This window comes from Mobula birostris, chromosome 3 (assembly GCF_030028105.1).
Source record: "Mobula birostris isolate sMobBir1 chromosome 3, sMobBir1.hap1, whole genome shotgun sequence".
NCBI lineage: Eukaryota > Metazoa > Chordata > Chondrichthyes > Myliobatiformes > Myliobatidae > Mobula > Mobula birostris.
Window position 1 is genome coordinate 139,145,231 of NC_092372.1, and position 21,806 is coordinate 139,167,036.

The 21,806-nt window shown below is 39.3% G+C and overlaps 1 protein-coding gene across 3 annotated transcripts in view; it reads left to right on the top strand.

Moving 5' to 3' along the window:
* The first annotated feature begins 10,687 nt into the window (after nt 1-10,687).
* The window catches only part of etv1 (ETS variant transcription factor 1), a 140,375-nt gene continuing 129,256 nt past the window's right edge, over nt 10,688-21,806 (top strand). For all 3 annotated transcript variants that reach the window (XM_072253385.1, XM_072253387.1, XM_072253384.1), the window contains exons 1-5: nt 10,688-10,831; nt 11,300-11,423; nt 12,240-12,327; nt 13,031-13,078; nt 18,887-18,940. In XM_072253385.1, the coding sequence (XP_072109486.1) occupies nt 11,367-11,423; nt 12,240-12,327; nt 13,031-13,078; nt 18,887-18,940 (247 nt within the window). In that variant the 5' untranslated portion in view covers nt 10,688-10,831; nt 11,300-11,366. The remainder of the gene's footprint in view (nt 10,832-11,299; nt 11,424-12,239; nt 12,328-13,030; nt 13,079-18,886; nt 18,941-21,806) is intronic.

Consider the following 21,806-nt stretch of genomic DNA (forward strand, 5'->3'; position numbering starts at 1 on the left):
CATTTGTGTTGCATTTTCAGGGAGATACAGACTTGCATTCAAATATCTCCCTGAACATGATTGCTTCTAAGTGGCTTACTATCTGCAGTGTACATTCCTCCTGCATTTGATTTCCCAAAGTGTAATACCTCACACTAGTCCAAATCAGAATCCATCTGCCATTTCTTTGCCCATATTTTAAATAGGTTTATATTTTGCTAATTTCTTTGACAACTTGCCTCATTATCCACCATTCTGCCTTTTTTTTAATGTTGTCTGCAAATCATATACACACATATATATGTTTTGTACAAAGAGGTAGGCTGATAATCAGTGCTAGGACCTCTGTTGTTTGTGATATATTGTCGAACACCAAGGGTCACAGGCCTCCAGTCGTCAGATTAACATCCTTCTGCCACTACCCTTTGTCTTCTGTGGGCCAAGATGCGGAAGATCCCATCTACCAAGTCTCCATGAATTCCATGTGCACCAAGCTTCTGAATCAGACAACCCTGTGGGACTTTATCGAAAACATTACAAAAGTCCACATATACGTACATACAGTGCTCTACCCTGAATCTTCTTTTTCACCTCCTCAAAATATTCATTTGTTTGTAAGACACACCTCACTGTTGGAAAAATATAAAACATGCTAACTATACCTAATAAGTCTTAGTTTTTCCAGACAAGAATAGATCATATACCTCAGGATCTTCACAGAAGAAGCAGCAACACTCTGCTAACTTGTGTGTTGCTAGAATTCTTTGTCTTTGGGCCTTCTTCTCCAGAGTCTCCTCCATTAAAACAGTAGTTATTATAAATAAGTACATTGAATTAACATCTGTCACTCATCAGAATAAGGACCCTGACTGAGATCTTACTTATTCCTTCAATACGTCACCTACAGAGTCCAGGCATGGCTAAAATAGAGTTTATGTTGTTAAATTAAACTGCTATTGCATGAGGTGAAGCACTGGGACTAGAGATTAAATACACAAAGTGAAATATTTTTTCTCTTTTCAGATAAGGAATGTGCTGCACATTCTGTGAGCACTTTCTATTTACTGCATCTTACTGAAAAGCAGAGCGTGGAAAAAGCAATCATACTGAGTGGTTTAGGCACTTGCCAATGAAAGTAGATGACACTTAATACAGAGGCAAGCAACAACAGATAAAAGGAGCAGGAACAAACATCAAATCAGGGTATCCAAACCGAGAAGAACGACTGAAAGTGACAAGTTATGTGGGTCACAGAACAACATGCCCCTTTAAGCTGCTGGTGATGTACAAACCAAGCAGAATGTTTTAATCTTCTCACTCGCAATGCTAACAGTGAGAATTGTGTAGTGCCATATAACAGCTGGAAACATCAAAAAAAAAATGCATGCTTTCATAATGTAGGAAAAACAGAAACATAACTAACTTCCATTTCTATTGCATGGTTAACATGGCAAAACATCCCATGGTACTTCATTGGACTGTTATCAAAGTCTATTTTGACACTGAACCACCTACGTAGGTGGCAAAAATCTTAGAGAGAGAGGAAGGTTTTGAGGAGAAAAGAATTTGAGAGTTTAAAGGGAATTCCATAACTCTCAAGTCTAAAAGCTTAAAGCATTGTCACCGCAGGTGCAGCGATTACAGTTGGGATTGCCAGAATTAACAGGGCACTGAAACATGTAAAAGGTAACGTACATAATGAACACCACCAAATGAGATTTTAAGAAATTGTAGTATTGTGTCCTCACTTTATGTCACAAAGCCACCTGAGAATTGTGAACAATAATCCTTTCAATCTGCTTAAAAATACTGACAAAAAGGAATATTTGCAAGATAGGTTCAGACAGTAAAGCTGCTTTACCTGTTTGAGGTTTGGTCAATTTTGTAGATGTATCCTCTCGGCAGGAATATCATCCACTAAGAGTGCCTAATAAGAACCTGGGCACACTGCCATAGTTTTCAAGCCTTTAATTCCAGCTGATAGAAAACCCCACAAAACAAGTCCACAATTTTCCACAAGGTACTGTGGCTCCAGATGGAATATGATTTGATAAATTAAGCTTTGTTCTATTTCTCATAGAATTTCAATCATGTTACCTTTTCTTGAAAATATTTAATGTCCAGTACCCATAAGGAAAGAGTTAAATTGATATCTCCTTGGCATATGCTAAAATGTGTAACACAAAATGGAAGTCTGTATGACAAAATGGTGTTGCTGTGGCATGTGGAAATGTACAAGGGAACCAATCCATTGCAATGTTTTGAGAACTTAGTGTGACTACCCTCTGCATCCTTGAGAGTAGAAAATGGTGGAAGACATCTTTGTCTGGGTAAGTATTAGAGTAAAGGGTCTGGAAGAATATAAAAAATGACAGCTTTCTTTGTGCAAAGGAGAAATATTCTCTTGGGCAGGGTTGTGACAAGTGTTGAGAGAGTGAGAAAAAGAGAGCGAGTGAGTGTGAGAGTGAGTGAAAGTGGGACAAAGAGATAGAGAGCAGTATATTGTGTTGTGAAACTTAGTGATGGGTTGATCAGTTTTATTTTATCACTTCTACTTTATTAACCATTTTTCATTCTTTCTGTATTTTATTCCTTATATAACTATAATAAAATAATTTCTAATAACCTTTGACACATGTGCAGTCCTCCTTTGTGGATATCTTTGCTGCAGTGTCAGAAAAGAACAAAGACCAAATTTTTAAATATTCTTCTTACGGTACCCCAGTATTAGCTACCTTTCCACACAATTTCTTTCTGGCTATTGATCTCACTATGGTAAGAAATACTTTCTAATATCTAACCTCAACTTTGTTTTCACTACCTCTGGCAATCACAGTAGATCAGGGAAATACAACAAAATCAACGAAAGACAACCAATGTGCAAAAGAAGACAAACTGTACAAATGAAAAATTAAATAAGTAAATAAATAATACTGATACCATAAGTTTTAGCGTCCTTGATAGTGAGTTCAAAGGTTGTGGTATCAGTTCGGAGTTGAGATGGGTGAAGTTATCTGCACTGTTTCAGGATCCTAAAGGTAATAACTGTTTCTGATTTCCGTTCCATTGTAACAAGAATATGCCACTTCCATTACTTACAGAACTTTACACCCAAGTTTCCATATTTAGTTTTGAATAATTCAATGAGATGTGCTGCTTTCATTATGTACTGGCATCACCTGGAAGTGTGATTATTACTTTCAGTGGCCTGGAAAAAATCAATCTGCTACTTATTCCTAGACTGCACCTACCACATTACACCACTGCTGATCCTTCTCGGACTCAGGGTCAAGGGGATTGAAACACACTAGCAGACTATTATTTTTTTGCGTGTGTGGGGCTGCAAACCCCACCCCACCCCAAGGCACCTGGGAAAATTGCCATAAGTTGGTCAGCAGGGCATAAAGTAAGGAAATGCCTAGCATTATCCCAGGAGTTGGATTGTTTGCTACATGTCTATACAATCATCTCCTGAACTGTCATTCTCCTCAGTGCTTTGCATACTATTGGAGACTTACTACAAAGTGTTGCAAATGGTTGCCTTTAACAGTTCCACAAAAAAAGGAAGGAGCTTCTTCAGTTTGAACATTAAAATGATGCTCTGATTAATATATTTTCAAGCCAAGGTCCTGTTCTGTTGAGATCCAATGACCAGCACCAATGTAAATAAGCTCCATTAACAAAAGTATGATCTGGTTATGTTGACAGCTCCAAATCTAGTTCCTGCCAGGATAATCAGCCATTCCTCCACAGAAGAGAAAAATATTCAGCTCTAAATTTATTTTTAAGTTAAAAGTTGAGAAACAGCTTTTTCTCCATCCAGTGTGATAGTATGTCTCTTCCTATCTTCTAATTCCTCTCACTCAAGATTTTTAGCTCTTAATCCTGTGATACCAAGCTGTGATACCAGGTTCCTCCATTCATGGACTGGAATAATTACTGGAATGGCCAAATGAAGCCACTATTCACAAGTACACTTCCCACAGCTCCTTCAGCTCTTAGGCTCCATTCAATGTTAACATCTGCAATGTTGTAAAAAAACCTCTCAGCTTGTGCAATAATAGAAGTTTTATTCAGAGCCATCATTCTCCATTAGTTTGCGATAGGAGAGACAGAAGTCAGATTAAAAAGTAAAAGGTCATATGTTTGATTGTGCTAATGTTCAATTTTCTATAAGAAAAATCAGTGACATTTTAAAAGCCAATAAACTACCCTATTTGGTGTTAAAAATGGTCATTAATAATTATCTACACCTGTGAAACAGAGTTCAATGTCTAACTCCTGCAAGAGGCATGCTAGCATCATGGTTAGCATAATGATTTACTGCACCAGCGACCTGAATTCAATTCCCGCTGTTGTCTGTAAGGAGTTTGTACGTTCTCCCCGTGATCACATGGATTTCCTCTGGGTACTCCAGTTTCCTCACACAGTCCAACAACATACCAATTAGTAGGTTAATAGGCCCTTCCGAGATTAGGCTAGCGTTAAATAGGTGGGTTGCTGGCGGCGCGGCTCGAAGGACCTGAAGATCCTATTCCGCACTGTATCACAATGAATACAAAGGAGGATAGTAAAAGCTTCTTTAGGTATGTGAAAAGGAAAAAAATAGTTAAGACCAAAATTGGGTCCTTGAAGACAGAAGTGGGTGAATTTATTACGGGGAACAAGGAAATGGCAGACGAGTTGAACAGGTACTTTGGATCTGTCTTCACTAGGGAACACACAAACAATCTCCCAGTTGTAATAGTGGCCAAAGGACCTAGGGTAATGGATGAATTAAGGAAATATATATTAGGCAGGAAATGGTGTTGGATAGGCTGTTGGGTCTGAAGGTTGATAAGTCCCTGGGACCTGATGGTCTGCATCCCAGGGTACTTAAGGAGGTGGCTTTAGAAATCGTGGACGCATTGGTAATCATTTTCCAATGTTCTATAGATTCAGGACCAGTTCCTGTGGATTAGAGGGTGGCTAATATTGTCCCTCTCTTCAAGAAGGGAGGAAGAGAGAAAACAGGGAATTATAGACCGGTTAGCCTGACGTCGGTGGTGGGAAAGATGCTGGAGTCAATTATAAAAGAAGAAATTACGACACATCTGGATAGTAGTAACAGGATTGGTCCGAGTCAGCATGAATTTACGAAGGGGAAATCGTGCTTGACTAATCTTCTGGAATTTTTTGAGGATGTAACTATGAAAATGGACAAGAGACAGCCAGTGGATGTAGTGTACCTGGACTTTCAGAAAGCCATTGATAAAGTCCCACATAGGAGATTAGTGGGCAAAATTAGGGCACATGGTATTGGGGGCAGAGTACTGACATGAATTGAAAATTGGCTGGCTGACAGAAAACAAAGAGTAGCGATTAACTGGTCCCTTTCGGAATGGCAGGCGGTGACCAGTGGGGTACCGCAGGGTTCAGTGCTGGGACTGCAGTTATTTACAATATATATTAATGATCTAGATGAGGGAATTAAAAGTAACATTAGCAAATTTGCCAATGACACAAAGCTGGGTGGCAGTGTGAAATGTGAGGGGGATGTTATGAGAATGCAGAGTGACTTGGACAGGTTGGGTGAGTGGGCAGATGCAGTTTAATATGAATAAATGCGAGGTTATCCATTTTGGTGGTAAGAACGGGAAGGCAGATTATTATCTAAATGGAGTCAAGTTAGGAACAGGGGTGCACAACGAGATCTAGGTGTTCTTGTACACCAGTCACTGAAAGCAAGCATGCAAGTACAGCAGGCAGTGAAGAAAGCTAATGGCATGCTGGCCTTCATAACAAGGGGAATTGAGTATAAGAACAAAGAGGTCCTTCTGCAGCTGTACAGGGCCCTGGTGAGACCACACCTGGAGTACTGTTTGCAGTTTTGGTCTCCAAATTTGAGGAAGGACATTCTTGCTATTGAGGGAGTGCAGCGTAGGTTCACAAGGTTAATTCCCGGGATGGTGGGACTGTCATATGTCGAAAGGTTGGAGCGACTGGGCCTGTATACTCTGGAATTTAGGAGGCTGAGAGGGGATCTTATTGAAACATATAAGATTATTAAGGGATTGGACACGCTGCAGGCAGGAAGCATGTTCCCGCTGATGGGTGAGTCCAGAACCAGAGGCCACAGTTTAAGAATTAGGGGTAGGCCATTTAGAACGGAGTTGAGGAAAAACGTTTTCACCCACCCAGAGAGTGGTGGATATATGGAATGCTCTGCCCCAGAAGGCTGTGGAGGCCAAGTCTCTGGATGCTTTCAAAAAAGTGATGGATAGAGCTCTTAAAGATAGCAGAATCAAAGGTTATGGGGATAAGGCAGGAACTGGATACTGATAGTGGATGATCAGCCATGATCAGAGTGAATAGTGGTGCTGGCTCAAAGGACCAAATGGCCTACTCCTGCACCTATTGTCTATTGAATGAATAAATAAATAAATAAGATGAAGGCAGAAAGATAGAGTCTAACATTCAATTTGCTTTCTTTTAGAGTTGATGACAGCCAAACATGGAGGTTGGGCAATACACAGAAGGAGAAGGTAATCATTGCAGTAACCATTGTGAGAAAGGAACCTCTAGGGTCACTTTTTTGCTGCAATGATTGGTTATCTTTTCCCTACAGGACACCACCATATCAAACAACAATTTTCTTACACAGGGAATGATGGGGATTGAAGTGAGCCAGGAGAGACCGAATTAATATTCACCTGAGAAGCAGTAAAACTTCTCGGTGGTTACTGGAAATTAAGGTAACTACCATCTACACTTGCTTTGCGAGTTTTAAGGTGCCTAATGAGGTCAATGTAGGAATTGCAGACCACTGTGGCTGATGTGGAAATAGAGTCATAAAGTCACAGAACACTACAGCACAGAAACAGGTCCTTTGGCCCACCTCATCCGTGCTGCCTAGTCTCATCAACCTGCACCTGGAAATGCTCCTAATTAACACATGGGCAGTGATGCAGTCAACTCTTGATGACAATAGACAATAGGTGCAGGAGTAGGCCATTCGGCCCTTCGAGCCAGCACCACTCTTCACTCTGATCATGGCTGATCATCCACTATCAGTATCCAGTTCCTGCCTTATCCCCATAACCTTTGATTCCACTATCTTTAAGAACTCTATCCATCTCTTTCTTGAAAGAATCCTGAGACTTGGCCTCCACAGCCTTCTGGGGCAGAGCATTCCATATATCCACCACTCTCTGGGTGGGTGAAAACGTTTTTCCTCAACTCCGTTCTAAATGGCCTACCCCTTATTCTTAAACTGTGGCCTCTGGCTCTGGACTCACCCATCAGTGGGAACGTGTTTCCTGCCTGCAGCGTGTCCAATCCCTTAATAATCTTATATGTTTCAATAAGATCCCCTCTCAGCCTTCTAAATTCCAGAGTATACAAGCCCAGTCGCTCCAATCTTTCGACATATGACAGTCCCGCCATCCCGGGAATTAACCTTGTGAACCTACGCTGCACTCCCTCAATAGCAAGAATGTCCTTCCTCAAATTTGGAGACCAAAACTGCACACAGTACTCCAGGTGTGGTCTCACCAGAGCCCTGCACAGCTGCAGAAGGACCTCTTTGCTCTTATACTCAATTCCCCATGTTATGAAGGCCAGCATGCCATTAGCTTTCTTCACTGCCTGCTGTACTTGCATGCTTGTTTATGCAGGGCTTCTGTCTGCTCCCAATGCCACTCCAAATGTCCCTTCCCCATTTAACACAATTTATGGGCTGGGGTTTCACAAGTGTCCACAGGTGTGATGCATTCACTCAGAGAAGCTTTGTTCTGGCCCTTGATAATCACTCATGGAACTGGATGCCAAATAATGTGGTGAAGAAAGTGAGTAATGAAAAGTGAAGAAAGAATGAGAGGACACAGTAAGAACATATATCCAAATGAATATTCTCTCATGCATTACATACTTTGATGCAGCGGTATGTGTTAGAAAAATATATATTGATATAAGTTGTAATTGACACTTTATTTATTCTTGGATTTCTATGTTGTCCCTCAAATCTGGCATTTGAGAACTAGAGGATAAATATACCATTTAAAAAATAAACCATTAAGTAACTTTAAAATTCTCAGCAATCACACCCCCATCTCCAGCTCACACATCTGCATCCATAGTAGCTAGCCCTTTCAAGGATACTACAACTCAATTTCTCTTCATTTGATGTCCTATTTTTTCAGTCACCATCTATACAATGTCCTTGGGTACATCATTGTCAGGAACCCTAAATTTTTATTTTCAAACTTAAAATCTGTTTCTCCTGCTTTTATTGAGTCAGACACTATTCCCCTGCACCTTTCCCGCATCTAATTTACAAAGCCAGTTTTAGTTGTAGAATAACAGGAGCAGGGTAAGGGTATTGCAAACATAGAAAGCCCGATTCATTAACCAGTCTTCTCCAAAAAACGGAAGTGAAATGTTGGCTTGTATAGTTAACTCATTGGCCACACACACATATACATCTATACCTCCATGTTATCAGACACTAATCCATTTCTTCCCACCCTCAGGGAGAAAAATAACAGAAGTGTGCCAGCAAAAATATTAAGAAATATGAGTAAGCAATGGATGAGAAAGCAATTTGTATCTAAAATAAGACAGTTAAGTTCTCCTGACTTTCTTTTGCTTCTGCTAGTGATTGGTCCAGATTAAACTCTTCTTTGATGATTACATAGATTTACATTTCAAGTCCCAAGTCGCTGAAGTGTGCAATTACGCCGTATATCATGCCACATTAATTTGAATCCGAAGGAATGTCACCAGGTTTTGTGCAGTAAGTGGCTCTGCCAAGCAGATTCTTTAGACATGCGATGACAATCCAAAGATACCAACCTCCTATTTGGTATAAAGTCTAGAAGCTAGCTGATTTACGACTCTGCAGACTCCCCATCTGCCAACATAAAGCCAACACCGTATATGTGCACACCCAAGTACACGGCGCATGAGCGGGAGTGGCAAAACGCAGCGGATTCTGGAGAGTGTCCGGAGTCAGGACTCTGCCGGATCACTGACTCGTGCATGCGCATTCAAAATGAACCCTCGATGACAGAAACCGGTCGCTTTTGATAGGAATGGGGGTGGGGAGTGAAACAAATAGGAACATTTGCGTTTTAAATAATGCTGCAGAACTTATGATTATAATGACTTGATAGGATGTGTTTAGATGACTGGTAGACAATAATGTCTGCATAAGTGATTGTTATTTTGTCTTCACACTTCTCAAGTTTTTCTCACTGTGTTTAATTCCAAAGTAAAATTCCTAACCGCCTATTTTAAATATTTTCTCCCTTATCATTTTCCTTCTTGATATTTTATTCTCAAGCTTCTTGATAACTTTTGTCTGATACACGCACTTGCTTTGTCCAATACACCACTTCTTTTGTGAATGAACTCTCCCCCTCGATCAAAGTTCCAGATTCTATTTTTTGTGAATGAACTCCTTCCTCTTGGTCTCTTGCGGCTCGCTGAATTTGACCTTTTTTGTGAATGAACTCTCCCTCCCCCACGTTTTCTCTCTCAGTCGTTGGCTCTGCCTGTTTTTTTTCGTGAATGAACTTTCCCTCCCCCATCATTTCTTGCGGTCTGGTTTTGCTGACTTTTTATTCCCCCCCCCCCTCACTTTGAAAGGACTCTTTTCACTCACTCACTCACTCACTCACTCACTCTCTCTCTCTCTCTCTCTCTCCCTCTCTCTCTCTTTCGTTCTCCCAGTCTTTCGCCTGGAGGGTAACTGTTGCTCTATGAATAAACAAATCAATCAGCTGAAAAGCAGCCCGCACCATTGGTTAACTCACCAAAGCCATGCAAATCTGTCTGGTCATGCACAAAGCGCCACCCCCCGTTGCTGCGGGAACCATTCTTCCTGCCTGATTAGATAGCTTGAAAACTGTTGCTCAGATTATATTAAAGAAACAGTGGGAAAGAGACTGGGGCATTTTATGAAGTTTAAAACGCTCAGCCACAGAACTTTTAACTCACTATGTATTTCTAGAACCAAAGACTCTCTTTTCAAAGGAAATGTTTCAACATACACTCTTTACAGTTGCTCAGAGAAAAACAAAATATATGTTTTAAAATAAAACATCTGCAACTATGCAACGGTGCGTCACGACTGCCCGAGGTTTTATGACTTTTTGCAAGCAGTAAACACGATTAGACTACGGTAGAAATGATGCGATTGATGCATTCTTCAGCTTTGGTTCTCTTTTTTTGCAATTTTAAAGAAGTGATTCGTGGTAGAAGTAGCGAATTATATCAGTCAACACGGAGACGCTTTCAGGCAGGCAAGGATAACTTGAATATAGGATGGATGTTGTTAGGCAGAAATTATGCAGTCAGTTTTATGTATTCTCGGACCCATAAAACAAGTGCACATTTCTCTCGCACTGATTCGAATCTGGACTTTGTGCTGAGAGGAAGCTGTGATTGGCTACAATCTAGGACTCAGCAACTTGATTTAAATGACCAATATTTCCGTCTTCTCTTTCCAAGACAGTCATGTTTAAAATTGTATGCGATTTGTACAAACTAATTCAATCCCTTTACCCCCTCCTCCATTTATAGAGGCGTTAAAACTAGGTTAGTCTTTGAGAAAGTAAGCCTGTATCTTTAATCAAGTAGAGGAGTGAGTGATTGACGGCTGGAAATTGGAGCCGATGAAATAGACAGGCGACCAATGAGAGAGATCCGTGAGAAAACACTGGAGGCCCCTGGAGGAGAAGCAAAGGAAAAACGAGTGAATTGAGCACAATCATAGGTCTGGGCTGTCTTGAAAGGACTTACATCAACTAATTCATGCTATTTACCAAATCTGACGGGAATATTTATAGGCGGCCGCGCTACACCCATTCAGGTGAGACCCTGTTCAACTTTTGCAAGCCGAGAGCATTGCGTGATACAGCTTTGCAGAAATAACAATAATAATAAAACGCTCTCCATCTGGCCCCGTTATCTGCATATAAAGACCACATTTTGGAACCCCATGATTATCGCCATTACCTGTTTACTGTATATTACTCTGGTCTACAAACCCTATCGATGCGAACGCACATTTACAGATAATTCCGAAGTGCTGGGATGGGATCAGTTTATCTGTTTTGTGCGCGTATTTGTGTCGTCTTCTCAACACCCCCCCCCCACCACGCCGCTAAATTCCGTGCAGTTTGTCCATGTTTTCAGGCCGATCGCTATCTCTCTGGAACAGGTTGGGGCGGTAGTCTGAGATTTTTTTTTGTGAATGGTGCGCTGCAGGCTAATTAGTTATGCAAGTTCAGCCGGTCCATTCAGGATTTTTCTTTGGCCATCTTGTCTGTCATTGTAGGCTGATCGAGTCCGTCAAGACACAGTCTATCTAAATGCTGAAGAATAAAGCCAGCTAAGAGTTTGCGATGAGCTACGGAATGGACGGATACTACGACCAGCAAGTGCCTTACATGGTGACTCCTGTAAGTGAACTGTCAAAGTGGATTTGTAAAAAACTTGACAAACGTACGTGATGTTAAAAATACAGTTTTATGAACGTAACCTCAGTTGCACATCATTTAATATTTATAACAGCCAACACACTAATGAGGATAAAAAAATAACACGTTTAAAATAGGAGAAATCTTCAAGATTGCCTTCCCTCCCCACTCTCCCTCACCTTCCCTATCTTTCACCAGATATGGGGAAGCATATCTCAAGTACCTACGTCGTACCTCGACTCGACCATGCCATAAATTGTCATCATTATGAAAAATCAGGAACACCTCAGAAGCAGGCAGAAGCTTCCGCAAAGTGTGGACAAAAAAAGACAGTTGTTCGCTGTTTGTAAACCAGGCCATCCTGTTGCAAGTACGAGCAGAGAAATCACTGCTTATTTACTGTGCATGACAAACGTAGAACTACATTTCCCTTAGCACTATTGCTGTCTAACATTATCACACAAAACACCAATCCCGACTTTTTTCCATATTTTAATAACATAGTTGTTTTGAAATCCCACACAATATTGGCATGACTGCTAAATACGAATTGACGAATCGTTTGCCACAAATAGTTGAAAAAGAAACCATGTCCACGTGGTGGTCTGGAATCAAGTTTTCCTTTGGTTTTGTTTCTACATTACGCTCCCAAATGTGCAGATACTGGTCAAAGCCAGCCGGGCTGCTCTTGACATTTTTTTTGTATCTCAACTCTGAGTATCTGCGAGGTGTGTTGTATACTTTTTTGTTCAGTAAGAATGTAGCCCTACGATTTAACAAACATTTTGTCTTCTGAAGAAACCGCATGGAGGAAAATGTAGCGAAAGGACAACAAATGAAAGGAAAAGGAAACTCATTGACACTGATTTAGCTCAAGATTCAGAAGGTAACATTTTTTTTCAAAATTAAATATCTACTTTATAGCGCCCCAAGCCGTTATTTATGTTAGAAATATCTCAAAACATAAATTGACATTTCCTCTACCACGAATGTTTGTGGATAAGTTTACAAATTCACGTCTCACGTTTACTGTCAAACAAATGCACCACCGTTTATATATTCAGTCTCCTGTGGTATAGGGTATAACTGTAATTCTGCTTTAACACTTATATTGTATACCAGGTTTTTCGGTCTTTACACAGTCTGTCCAGATAACTTCACACTATTTGTTGTGCTTGGGAATGTTACTGTTTTAAACCATGGAGATCGCGCATATCTGATGAAACTAATTGAATAAATCGCGCCATCCTCTCTGGCCGTTTAACCTCCTGTTGTTGCGGTCAGATCATAATATTAGGTCCAATTTCAACTTAAAAGACAGCCGCGTGAAAATTTACTTCTAAATCTAGGTAGTGGTGACCAAGAGCTGTTTAACATCCGACGCATGAAACTTAGATCTGATCAATATCGCTGTTTAAGATTCTCATCGAAGTTTACAGCATTATAAGGAGATACTGTTCCATCGTATTGAATGTTAGCACAAGGTTATTAATAAATCCATTTCACGTGTTTTCGGTTGACTTGATTTCAGATGGACTATTTCATCTTTAACAATGACCTGGCATTTTTCATTCTTTCTGTATCTGCAGAACTCTTCCAGGATTTGAGCCAGCTGCAGGAAACGTGGCTCGCAGAAGGTAAGAATGTGTCTCATCCTTGCGAGATAGAATAAAAATGTAGAAAATACAATCGCGACGCCTGAAAGTTGCGTTCCTAACGTGAAACCCAATTAATTGAGCTCAAAAAGAGCCACCTCATGTGTCATGCATACATTATAGACTGTGATTAGTCTGCCTTGGGGAACACAGGGCTGATCTTCCCAGTGTCATCACAGATTACCAGGAGAAATTGCTTCCAGTATACAATCACATCTGCTTTTGGGAGAAGATCTGCAGCCGCCCAGACAGCTAGACTTAAGTTTGAAAGCACAATTTAGTTTTGACTGGCGATGATCTTACTTGATCAATCTTCATTGCTGCCGGAGATTTTTTTAAGCGTGAATTATTAAGACACTAAGCTGCATCTGAGCTCCGATGGTGCCAAAAGCGAGCTCTGATGTTCTTTAGGTGTTGTTTTCTGATGGCAAAAAGTGTTTATATTCCTCGATTCATCGCGACGGGATGCTTCAGGATCTGAGTGCAAGTGTCTTTTATCCAGCTTGCTCACAGCACAAAAGTTTAGGTTTGTAGCTAGTATATTTTAGATCTGTTATATTTATTTGGAACACAAGAAAAAAAATCCGAAACTCGGACGATTTCGATACTTATAACTTTAGATTGCATTTATACTTAAAACATGTTGTTGTTAATATAAATTAGCCTTAATTTAGCACCCAAATTAATTTCAAGTAACTATTGTTTGTTTTAAATTGTATCAGTTTGCATTATGAATAATTTTCAGTTTTATTTAGAAATAGGTATGAGGTTATTTCTAATGTTAAAGAGGTTCGTTATAATAAATAGTTGACCCTAGAATATTTGTAGGAACTTCGGACATAGAATACAGTTCTCTTTATCACTCTTTATGTCATTATGATTTTTAGTCAGCAATTTCGATACTTAATTACAGTGCAGAAAATGTTTACACAAGTGTGCTTCGTTCTGTTTGCATTTCTTAATTACCCTGGTTGTATCATTTAAATAACTAAAGTTTGATCGTAATCTGCGAATCTGGGCATTAAATGCAATGCAGGTCGTTGTCATTCTTGTAAACACAAATGAAGATTAGCAAACACAGTAGTGAATAGAAGAGAGCAGGTTAAAGTACTAAAGAGTAGTAATTGATTTTCGTTGAAAAGATATCTTATTCCATTACCCAGTATTTGCAAGTCCTGCTGCGTTACAGTTCTATATTTCCCCCCTATTGGAACATGTGGACTGCTGTCTCTACAAACCTATATGGGGAATAACAGTTCCCTGGCACCTTTAGGACAATGATAACTTTAAAAGAAAAGTTTAATTATTTTTTTTATTCAGCGCTCCCTAAAAGATTCTGAGCAGCCTTTGAGAAGTTCGATAGCATTTGAGTCGGCTGATTGAAATGACTGAACGCCAAAAGGATAGGAGGAATAGGCATTCCCTGCGTTTTCATTGGGCTGTGTGGGATGACCAAGTGTTCAAAAGTCTCTGAGACACTTAAAATGGCAATTTCACTGAAAAGAAATTGACTCTTGGCTGGAAGGCTTCTTAAACTTACTTAGCTGTTTTGTGTAGCAGTAAGTAATTTTCTGTGTTGATCGCACAAAACACAAGATGTTTGTAAGTTGATTACTAAGATCTATTAATAATTATATGCGAATTTGAACTGTTTGTAGCAGAAAAGTGCATTTCAGGTTTAAACATCATAAGTGGATATGAAATTGATTAATACCGTGTATAGTTTTGCTGAAGTATAGTGATTATAATTTTTCACTAAAGTTATTTTTGCTCTAGATTTGTGCGCCGTGAAGGTGAATTCTGGTGACACCGATCTATTGTATATAAGCAAAGAGTAGTCATGAAACCCAGTTGTTAAGTTGTGTGGAGAACATTAAGTGTGCGGCTCCTTGGTTTTGTTATCATATCAAAGCTCTACCAAACGTTCAGTTTGCTTGGCAATATTTTTGTTAGTTATGATTTGTCTCGAAAACCTGATCTAAACGGTCACTGCTTTATAAAGTACTGGACATTACACTATTCTGCGACCACTTCAGCGCTTTTGCAAAATAACTGTAGAGCTGGATTATCGCCATTTCAATCTGCAATGATAGCGCGCTTTGCCAAAGCATTGTTTGTGCTGCAGTTGAAGTTGATGAACAGAATGGGGAGAATGATTGGGGCTGGGCGAACTGGAAACAGATAGAAAGTAACCAAAGTGTGCTCAACTATCCCAGCATCCATCAAGCATTTTGAAAAGCATTAACATTGAAATGACCAAAAAGTAAATGTTTATTTCCCTACTTTCTATTGAAAAGTATCCCAGATGATCCCTTTCTGTTGCGCACGGATTGTTAGCTTGTAATATGAGGATACTGCTTTGAGTTTAGAAAAAAAGCGTGTAGCTATATTTAATTTATTAGGTATACAGGAACCACTTTGTGTTGTCTTGAGCAGTTTATTTTCATAGTTGAATTGTGCGTTTTGACAGTATCAATTGGCATTGTTTGGTTTGTGACAGGAGCGAGAATGGGGAAATGCTCGCTCACATCAAAACAGTATATTCGCATTGTCCTGATGAAGGTTCTCAACCCGAACCGTGGACTGTTTACTCCTCTCCATAGATGCTACCTGACCCGCTGAGTTCCTCCAACGTTTTGTGCGTGTATTTGTATCAAGTTTGTTTATTGTGTAACCCGATATTCCTCACTGCTTCCATCTTTTGTTGAACACCGCTTTTATAAATTACGCACATCTGTACCCTGACTTACTTTTGCCATACGTGTCACCCAGGTTTGGTGCCGTGTCACTAATCCCAGTTGAATCAGCTGCCTAATCTTAACGGCTATAGGCAAGTTTCAGTTTATTGATTAGGTTTTAGGATTTGTTTCGGTATTAGTTTGCTTAGTTGCATCTCCTGAAACTAAACAACGGTCAGAATAATAGAATGGCGGTCTTCAAACAAAGTGCTGCAGCAGTTGGAATTCTGCATTAAAAACACAAAAATGCTTGAGGTACACAGTAGGTCATGCAGCATTTGTGGAGAGAGAAACAGCGAGCGTTTCAGTTAGTGATGGTTCTAAAAGTTACAGACAAATTGAGTTTTTGTGGAATTGATACCCTCAGGAAAATTATGCTCATAATTTTCACAAACTTGTGAAATTGTTCATCATGTGGAAAAATCTGTCAGAGTGGCTCATTCCAAAGGAAAATATCACAATTTTGGAACTGAAGCAGTCTTCTGTTTTTGGGTTTAGTCATGTTTAGAGAGCAGCTTAGAAAGAGCTTTGCTGTGCCCTGAAGATTCTTATTATTGACATAGAAAGACACTGAGAACTTGTTACCATTAACTACGACAAGTATAAATGTATTTTGGCATTCATTATGTTTCAGACTTCTGTTTAGGGAGAAGTGTGTCCTTCCAGATGTTTTGTTGCTGTTGGTTTTGTTGTGCAATGACTATAAATGAGGGACTGGATCCTGTGTTTAATCACAGAAATTAATGCTTTCATTATGACATGATATTTTTGCATTTATATTTTCATGCCTGTATGAATCTGCCAGTTGGGTTCATTATTGTGGAGAAAAATTGATAGTGGAGTGAGCTGACTTCCTCTTTTCACCTCAAAGTCTCCATGATTTTAAGTGTTTGAGAAAACAAACCTCATAGTCCCTTACATCAGAGTAAAGCAAATCTCACCTTAAAGCTAAAATTAATTTTAAACCATATCTAAATTTTGTTTTTGTTCTTGAGATTCCCAAAGACAGAAATATGTTTTATGCGGTTTTTACATGTCCAGCGTCGGTTAGCAGTGATGTTTGTGGGAAATCACTGAGCCACCAAAGCAAACACTCACTTTGAGGGATTCTCTATTACCTGACATTTATTGTAATATTAGGTCATGCTCAATCTTGAGAAAAATACAAAAATTGTTATTCTTAGAAAAATTTGTTTTTAGTAATAGACAACAAAACAATTTAGGGAAAGGTCCTCAATTTTTCAGTTAATTATAAAATTTTGCAACTTCAGCGGCCACCAGACAAACTAGCCTATCAGAACCTCTTTTCAAAGTTGGAGAATCTTATTCATATGAAGGGTCAAAAAATATCAGCACAGATCGCACCCAGTTTCCTGGTATGTGCTAACAGTCGGCCAGAATTCCCATTTTGCAGGGTAGCTGTAGAAAATGCAGCTTAAGTAGTAATCATATAGTCATACAGCACAGAAACAGGTCCTCCTGTCAACCTTGCCCCCGCCAACCATTTCACTTAGCTATACTCCTGACATGCGGCTTAGTATTTCCAGGGTTAACTGTATTTATTTGAGAATTCCAGCTTCTGCAGTTTTAGCTTCAAAAAGTAAATTACCTGGTTGGTCAAAATTTTACTCTTATGTATTAGTGTTCTACAGTTACTTTTCCGGTCTGTATTTTCTCCTCACATGTCATGACAAAAGCTATAAACTCTCCCAGGATATGGCTTCAAATACAGCAGTCATTCTCTGATTATCTTATTGGTAAAATCTACTAGTGAGCATTTTAGGTAATTCAGCTCCAGTATTTTCCAGTTAAAATCCTATCCTTGCATGAGTCTGGATAATGTTGAAGAACAGAAACCTGAACCGTTTTTATTTCTTAACTCATGGTATTGAACTAAATGGAGATCCCAGGCCATCTTATCAACTGATTTCATTAAGCTTGCAAAGACAGTAAATTGTTCCTGAGGTTTCCCTATCTGAATGGCATAGGAGAACTCACAAGACTGATTAGTTAAACTCATAATAGAGAGCTTAGTTATTTACACATGAAAGTTCAGATCTAAGCAGGACATCAAATCAATTTGCATTAGTCAAAAAATTGTTTCAAGTATACTCCAAATGAATTTTCCTGTGTACCTGCATGTGTGTGTGTGTGTGTGTGTGTGTGTGTGTGTGTGTGTGTGTGTGTGTGCACGTTTGCACTTTGCACCATTTTCATATTGTGAATTACTCTTTTCCAAATTTTTTGGCCAAGATTTTAGTTTTGATACAAACCAAAATACATCTTAAAATTATTGGATCAAAATTAGTAGGACAAAAAGCCTGAAATAAAACTGATGCTTGAGTAGCAGGACAGGAACAGAGTTTGAGTCTAGTAGGGATTTTATTTCCCACATCGTGGTTACTTGTTATTGGGTAAAAAACAAAAGGTGTCTGATTGACGTTGGGTTAGGGTAATCGAGAGATTCTTATGTATTCATATTTTATTAGAACTGCAATATTGAAAATTAAAGCCCTGAGTTACAGTTTTGGGGTTCATTAATGGTTATACTTTTTCTCCCATTTCACATTGTCCTATTTGTTTAAGGTTAAAAATGCCATTCATTGACTTTTTGTTAATGAAAATCCAGGAATAAAACAAATTGTCCTTCAGACAATCCCAATTGGAAAGACTTGTTGTGGTGGAAAATATCATTGAAAGACTTTCCTGTTGTGGATTGGTGCATTTCAGAAACTGAACCGTGGAACCCTGTACCCTGCCAACTCAGTGGTTTAAAGATTATTAAACATGCAAAGAATAGGCTCTACTCAAGGTAATAGAGCAAAGTAAAAATTCCGTATCTTCTATAGAAATGTTAATGGCTGGATTGATTTAGTTTATTGGTAGTTTGTAGTTTTGGGATTGCTATTCCTTTTGCAGCAGTTACTTTCCTCATGTTGAATGTGTTGCATATCACTGAAAAGCCAAGACTGGGTTATTCTGAGCTGCCATTTCATTTAAATATGTTCACATTCAGTATTTTCACAGATTTTCTTTTTTTCCCCCCCAACAGCTCAGGTCCCTGACAATGATGAACAGTTTGTGCCAGATTTCCAGTCTGAAAATTGTGAGTAGAATATGGCTTAATTTTTAGTGGTTCTTTTTAATTTGAATAGTGTCCTGCTTTGTGGTGAGGTGCTGGTGTGTGTGTGTTGTGTGGGGGTAAGGGGGGGGGTGGTGGTGGTTTGGTGTAGTGAAGTGTTCTTTCCCTGTCTGTGTGACATCAACAAAGCTAGGACAAAGCTAGGATCCATGTTATGAATGAGGCTGTTGTGGCTGCAGGCAGCTTTAGGAAATACCAACTGGATCAAGGTGTTAGACAGAGAGAGATCTGTCATTCATATGTTCTCTGGACTGAAGACAGATGGGGAACCAATTGCATGCAGCTTCGGCTGCTTGAGCCAACTCTTGTTACAGTAACATGAATTCATTGCATGCTCTATTGAAAAGGTTGGGTATTCACGGCGATAGAAAGACATTACTGTTGATTAATGTGAACAATCCACATATTATCACTTTCAGTGTGTGCTTTCAAACTGGCACCCACAAAGTCATCAGATTTCAACATTTTTCTGCAATGATTGATGGTTTCCTTCAAGTAGCTAACACCATCTTTCAGAAGTTAGGATGGAAGATCTGGAAGTATGCCAGGAATTGAAGAGGGTTAGGGGATAGCCTCCCAAACATGCAGGGTAATTTGAAAATTACTGACCAACTGCGTATGGAGTATTTTATGTGCTTGTGTTCACTGTATATTGCCGTACATGCTGTATACCAAGTATTTGGAGACTTGGTGAAAAGCCATAACAAGTAGTGCAAGCTCATACCATTAACCTTTTTAGGCCTGTTGCCATTGGATCAATGTTAAGTGCTCTATGTTACTCACTTTGATTAGTTGTGTAATATTTAGGCATGCTGATATTACTGTAAGGAATGTATTAGTCATGTTGTGTGCCATTGAAACTCATATACATTCATGCGTTAGTATTGACATGAAAAAATTATTTATAAAAATAAATGTTCCTCTTAACCAACGTGAGGGCTGAGTGTGCAAACTGAGATGACATTTCTCTTTGCTGCTTAGCAGCACTACCTCATTATTTAATCATATTTCTTCTTGGTCAAATTATAATTCTGTGGATTTAAAACTTTTTATGTACTGAGCAGTGGTCCTCTGTTAACAAGTAAAGCCAGGCATCGCTGCCTTAGTAGCCAGCATGCTGCACCTAAGATGGTGAATTACATGGCTTTTACAGTACAATGACAACACAGTAAATCACATCAGAGTTACTGTGGAGCTGACTCTATTTTTGTGTCATTGGTTCTATGAGTGACATTAGTGTCAGAGTCATATAGCACAAAAAATGGATTCATCACATACTTACCAACTTTTACACCCATCTACATTAATTACATTTTGCCGACATTAGGACTAGATCCCCTTTTGCCTATCGTATCTGTCTAAATAGTTCTTAAATATAGTAATTGTACCCTCCTCTTGTTTAGACATCCACTACTCTTTGTGTAAAAAAATTACAGCTAAAACTCTTCCTCTCTTCTTAATGGGAAAATGACGTAGTTCTATCTACCCTATATTATACAAATATATATAATTCTGTCAAATCATCCCGTAGCCTCCTACCTGCAAGAAAACAACAGTAATCTAATCTCTCCCTGAATCCAGGCAACGTCCTGTTGAATCTCCTCTGCACTCTTTCCAGCACAATCATATCTTTCTTTTCATGCAGCAACCAGAACTGCATAATGATACAAGTGTAGCCGGGCCAGTGTTATGTAAAGTTGCAAACATAGTTCCCTCAACTGCCCCAGAAGGCAAGCAGGTCATATGCCTTCTTCACCATTCTATCAACCTGTGTTGCCACTTCAGGGGACTGTGGACTTTGACCACTAAGTCTTCCTGTTCATTAGCTTTTCTTAGTGCTTTTCCAATTACTTTATATGCTATACCTCTATTTGACTCCCTAAAATACTTCTGTCAGTGATCTAAACAACTTTCCCTCTGATCTATATCCTTAGACGACCTTCTATGGCTATCCAGATATCCACTCATTTTCCTGCCATCTGCAATCTTACGAGTCATTCTTCCTACATTCACATCTAAGTCAATAACGATGTCGGAAACAGCATAACTCCCTGCACTGATGCCTGCAGTAATATTTAGTCTTTTATTTCTAAGCAAACAAAAATAAAACATTTCTCTTGCCACTGCCTCCTCAGCTGTCTCCTATCACCAAGCCAATTCTGAATTGAATTAGTCAGCTTGCATTAGATCCTGTGTGTCTTAACTTTGTGGACCAACCTACAATGTGAGACCTTGTCAAATGCTTCACTAAAATCCATATAGACAACATATTACCACCACTGCATTCATAATTTGCCTTTGTTACCTCCTTAACCATCTCAATCAAGTCATTAAGACCGGATTTCTGCCACACAAAACCATGCTGACCATCCATAATCAGTTTCAAATTCCATTAATTCCATTCCTCAGTATTTTTTGTTCTGATAATTTCTCTACCCTTGACATAAGGCTGACTGGTCTGTAGTGACCTTGCATATCCACTCATTCACTGTTGGTGTCTTTTGGTGCCCGATGTCCTGCATTGACCTTCTCTAATCACCGAGGAGCTACTTACTAATGCAACACTCATATAAATGCATCACGGATGCCTCCTTCCTTTTTGATGAAGAATTCAACAGCATGTTGTTTTCTTGCAATAAGAAGAGACAACCACCAAGTATCCCCAATCAGGATTGTCAAGAAAGCAGCCATTCCAAACTTGGTTGTTGGCTTACACCATTCATGTATACATTTTTGGTGTCTCAGCTAGGGAGGACAAAATGGGTCAACATTGTCACTGACCCTTTCTTTGAGATAGCAGGGGGTAAAGTAGTGTTGTTAAATTCCATGT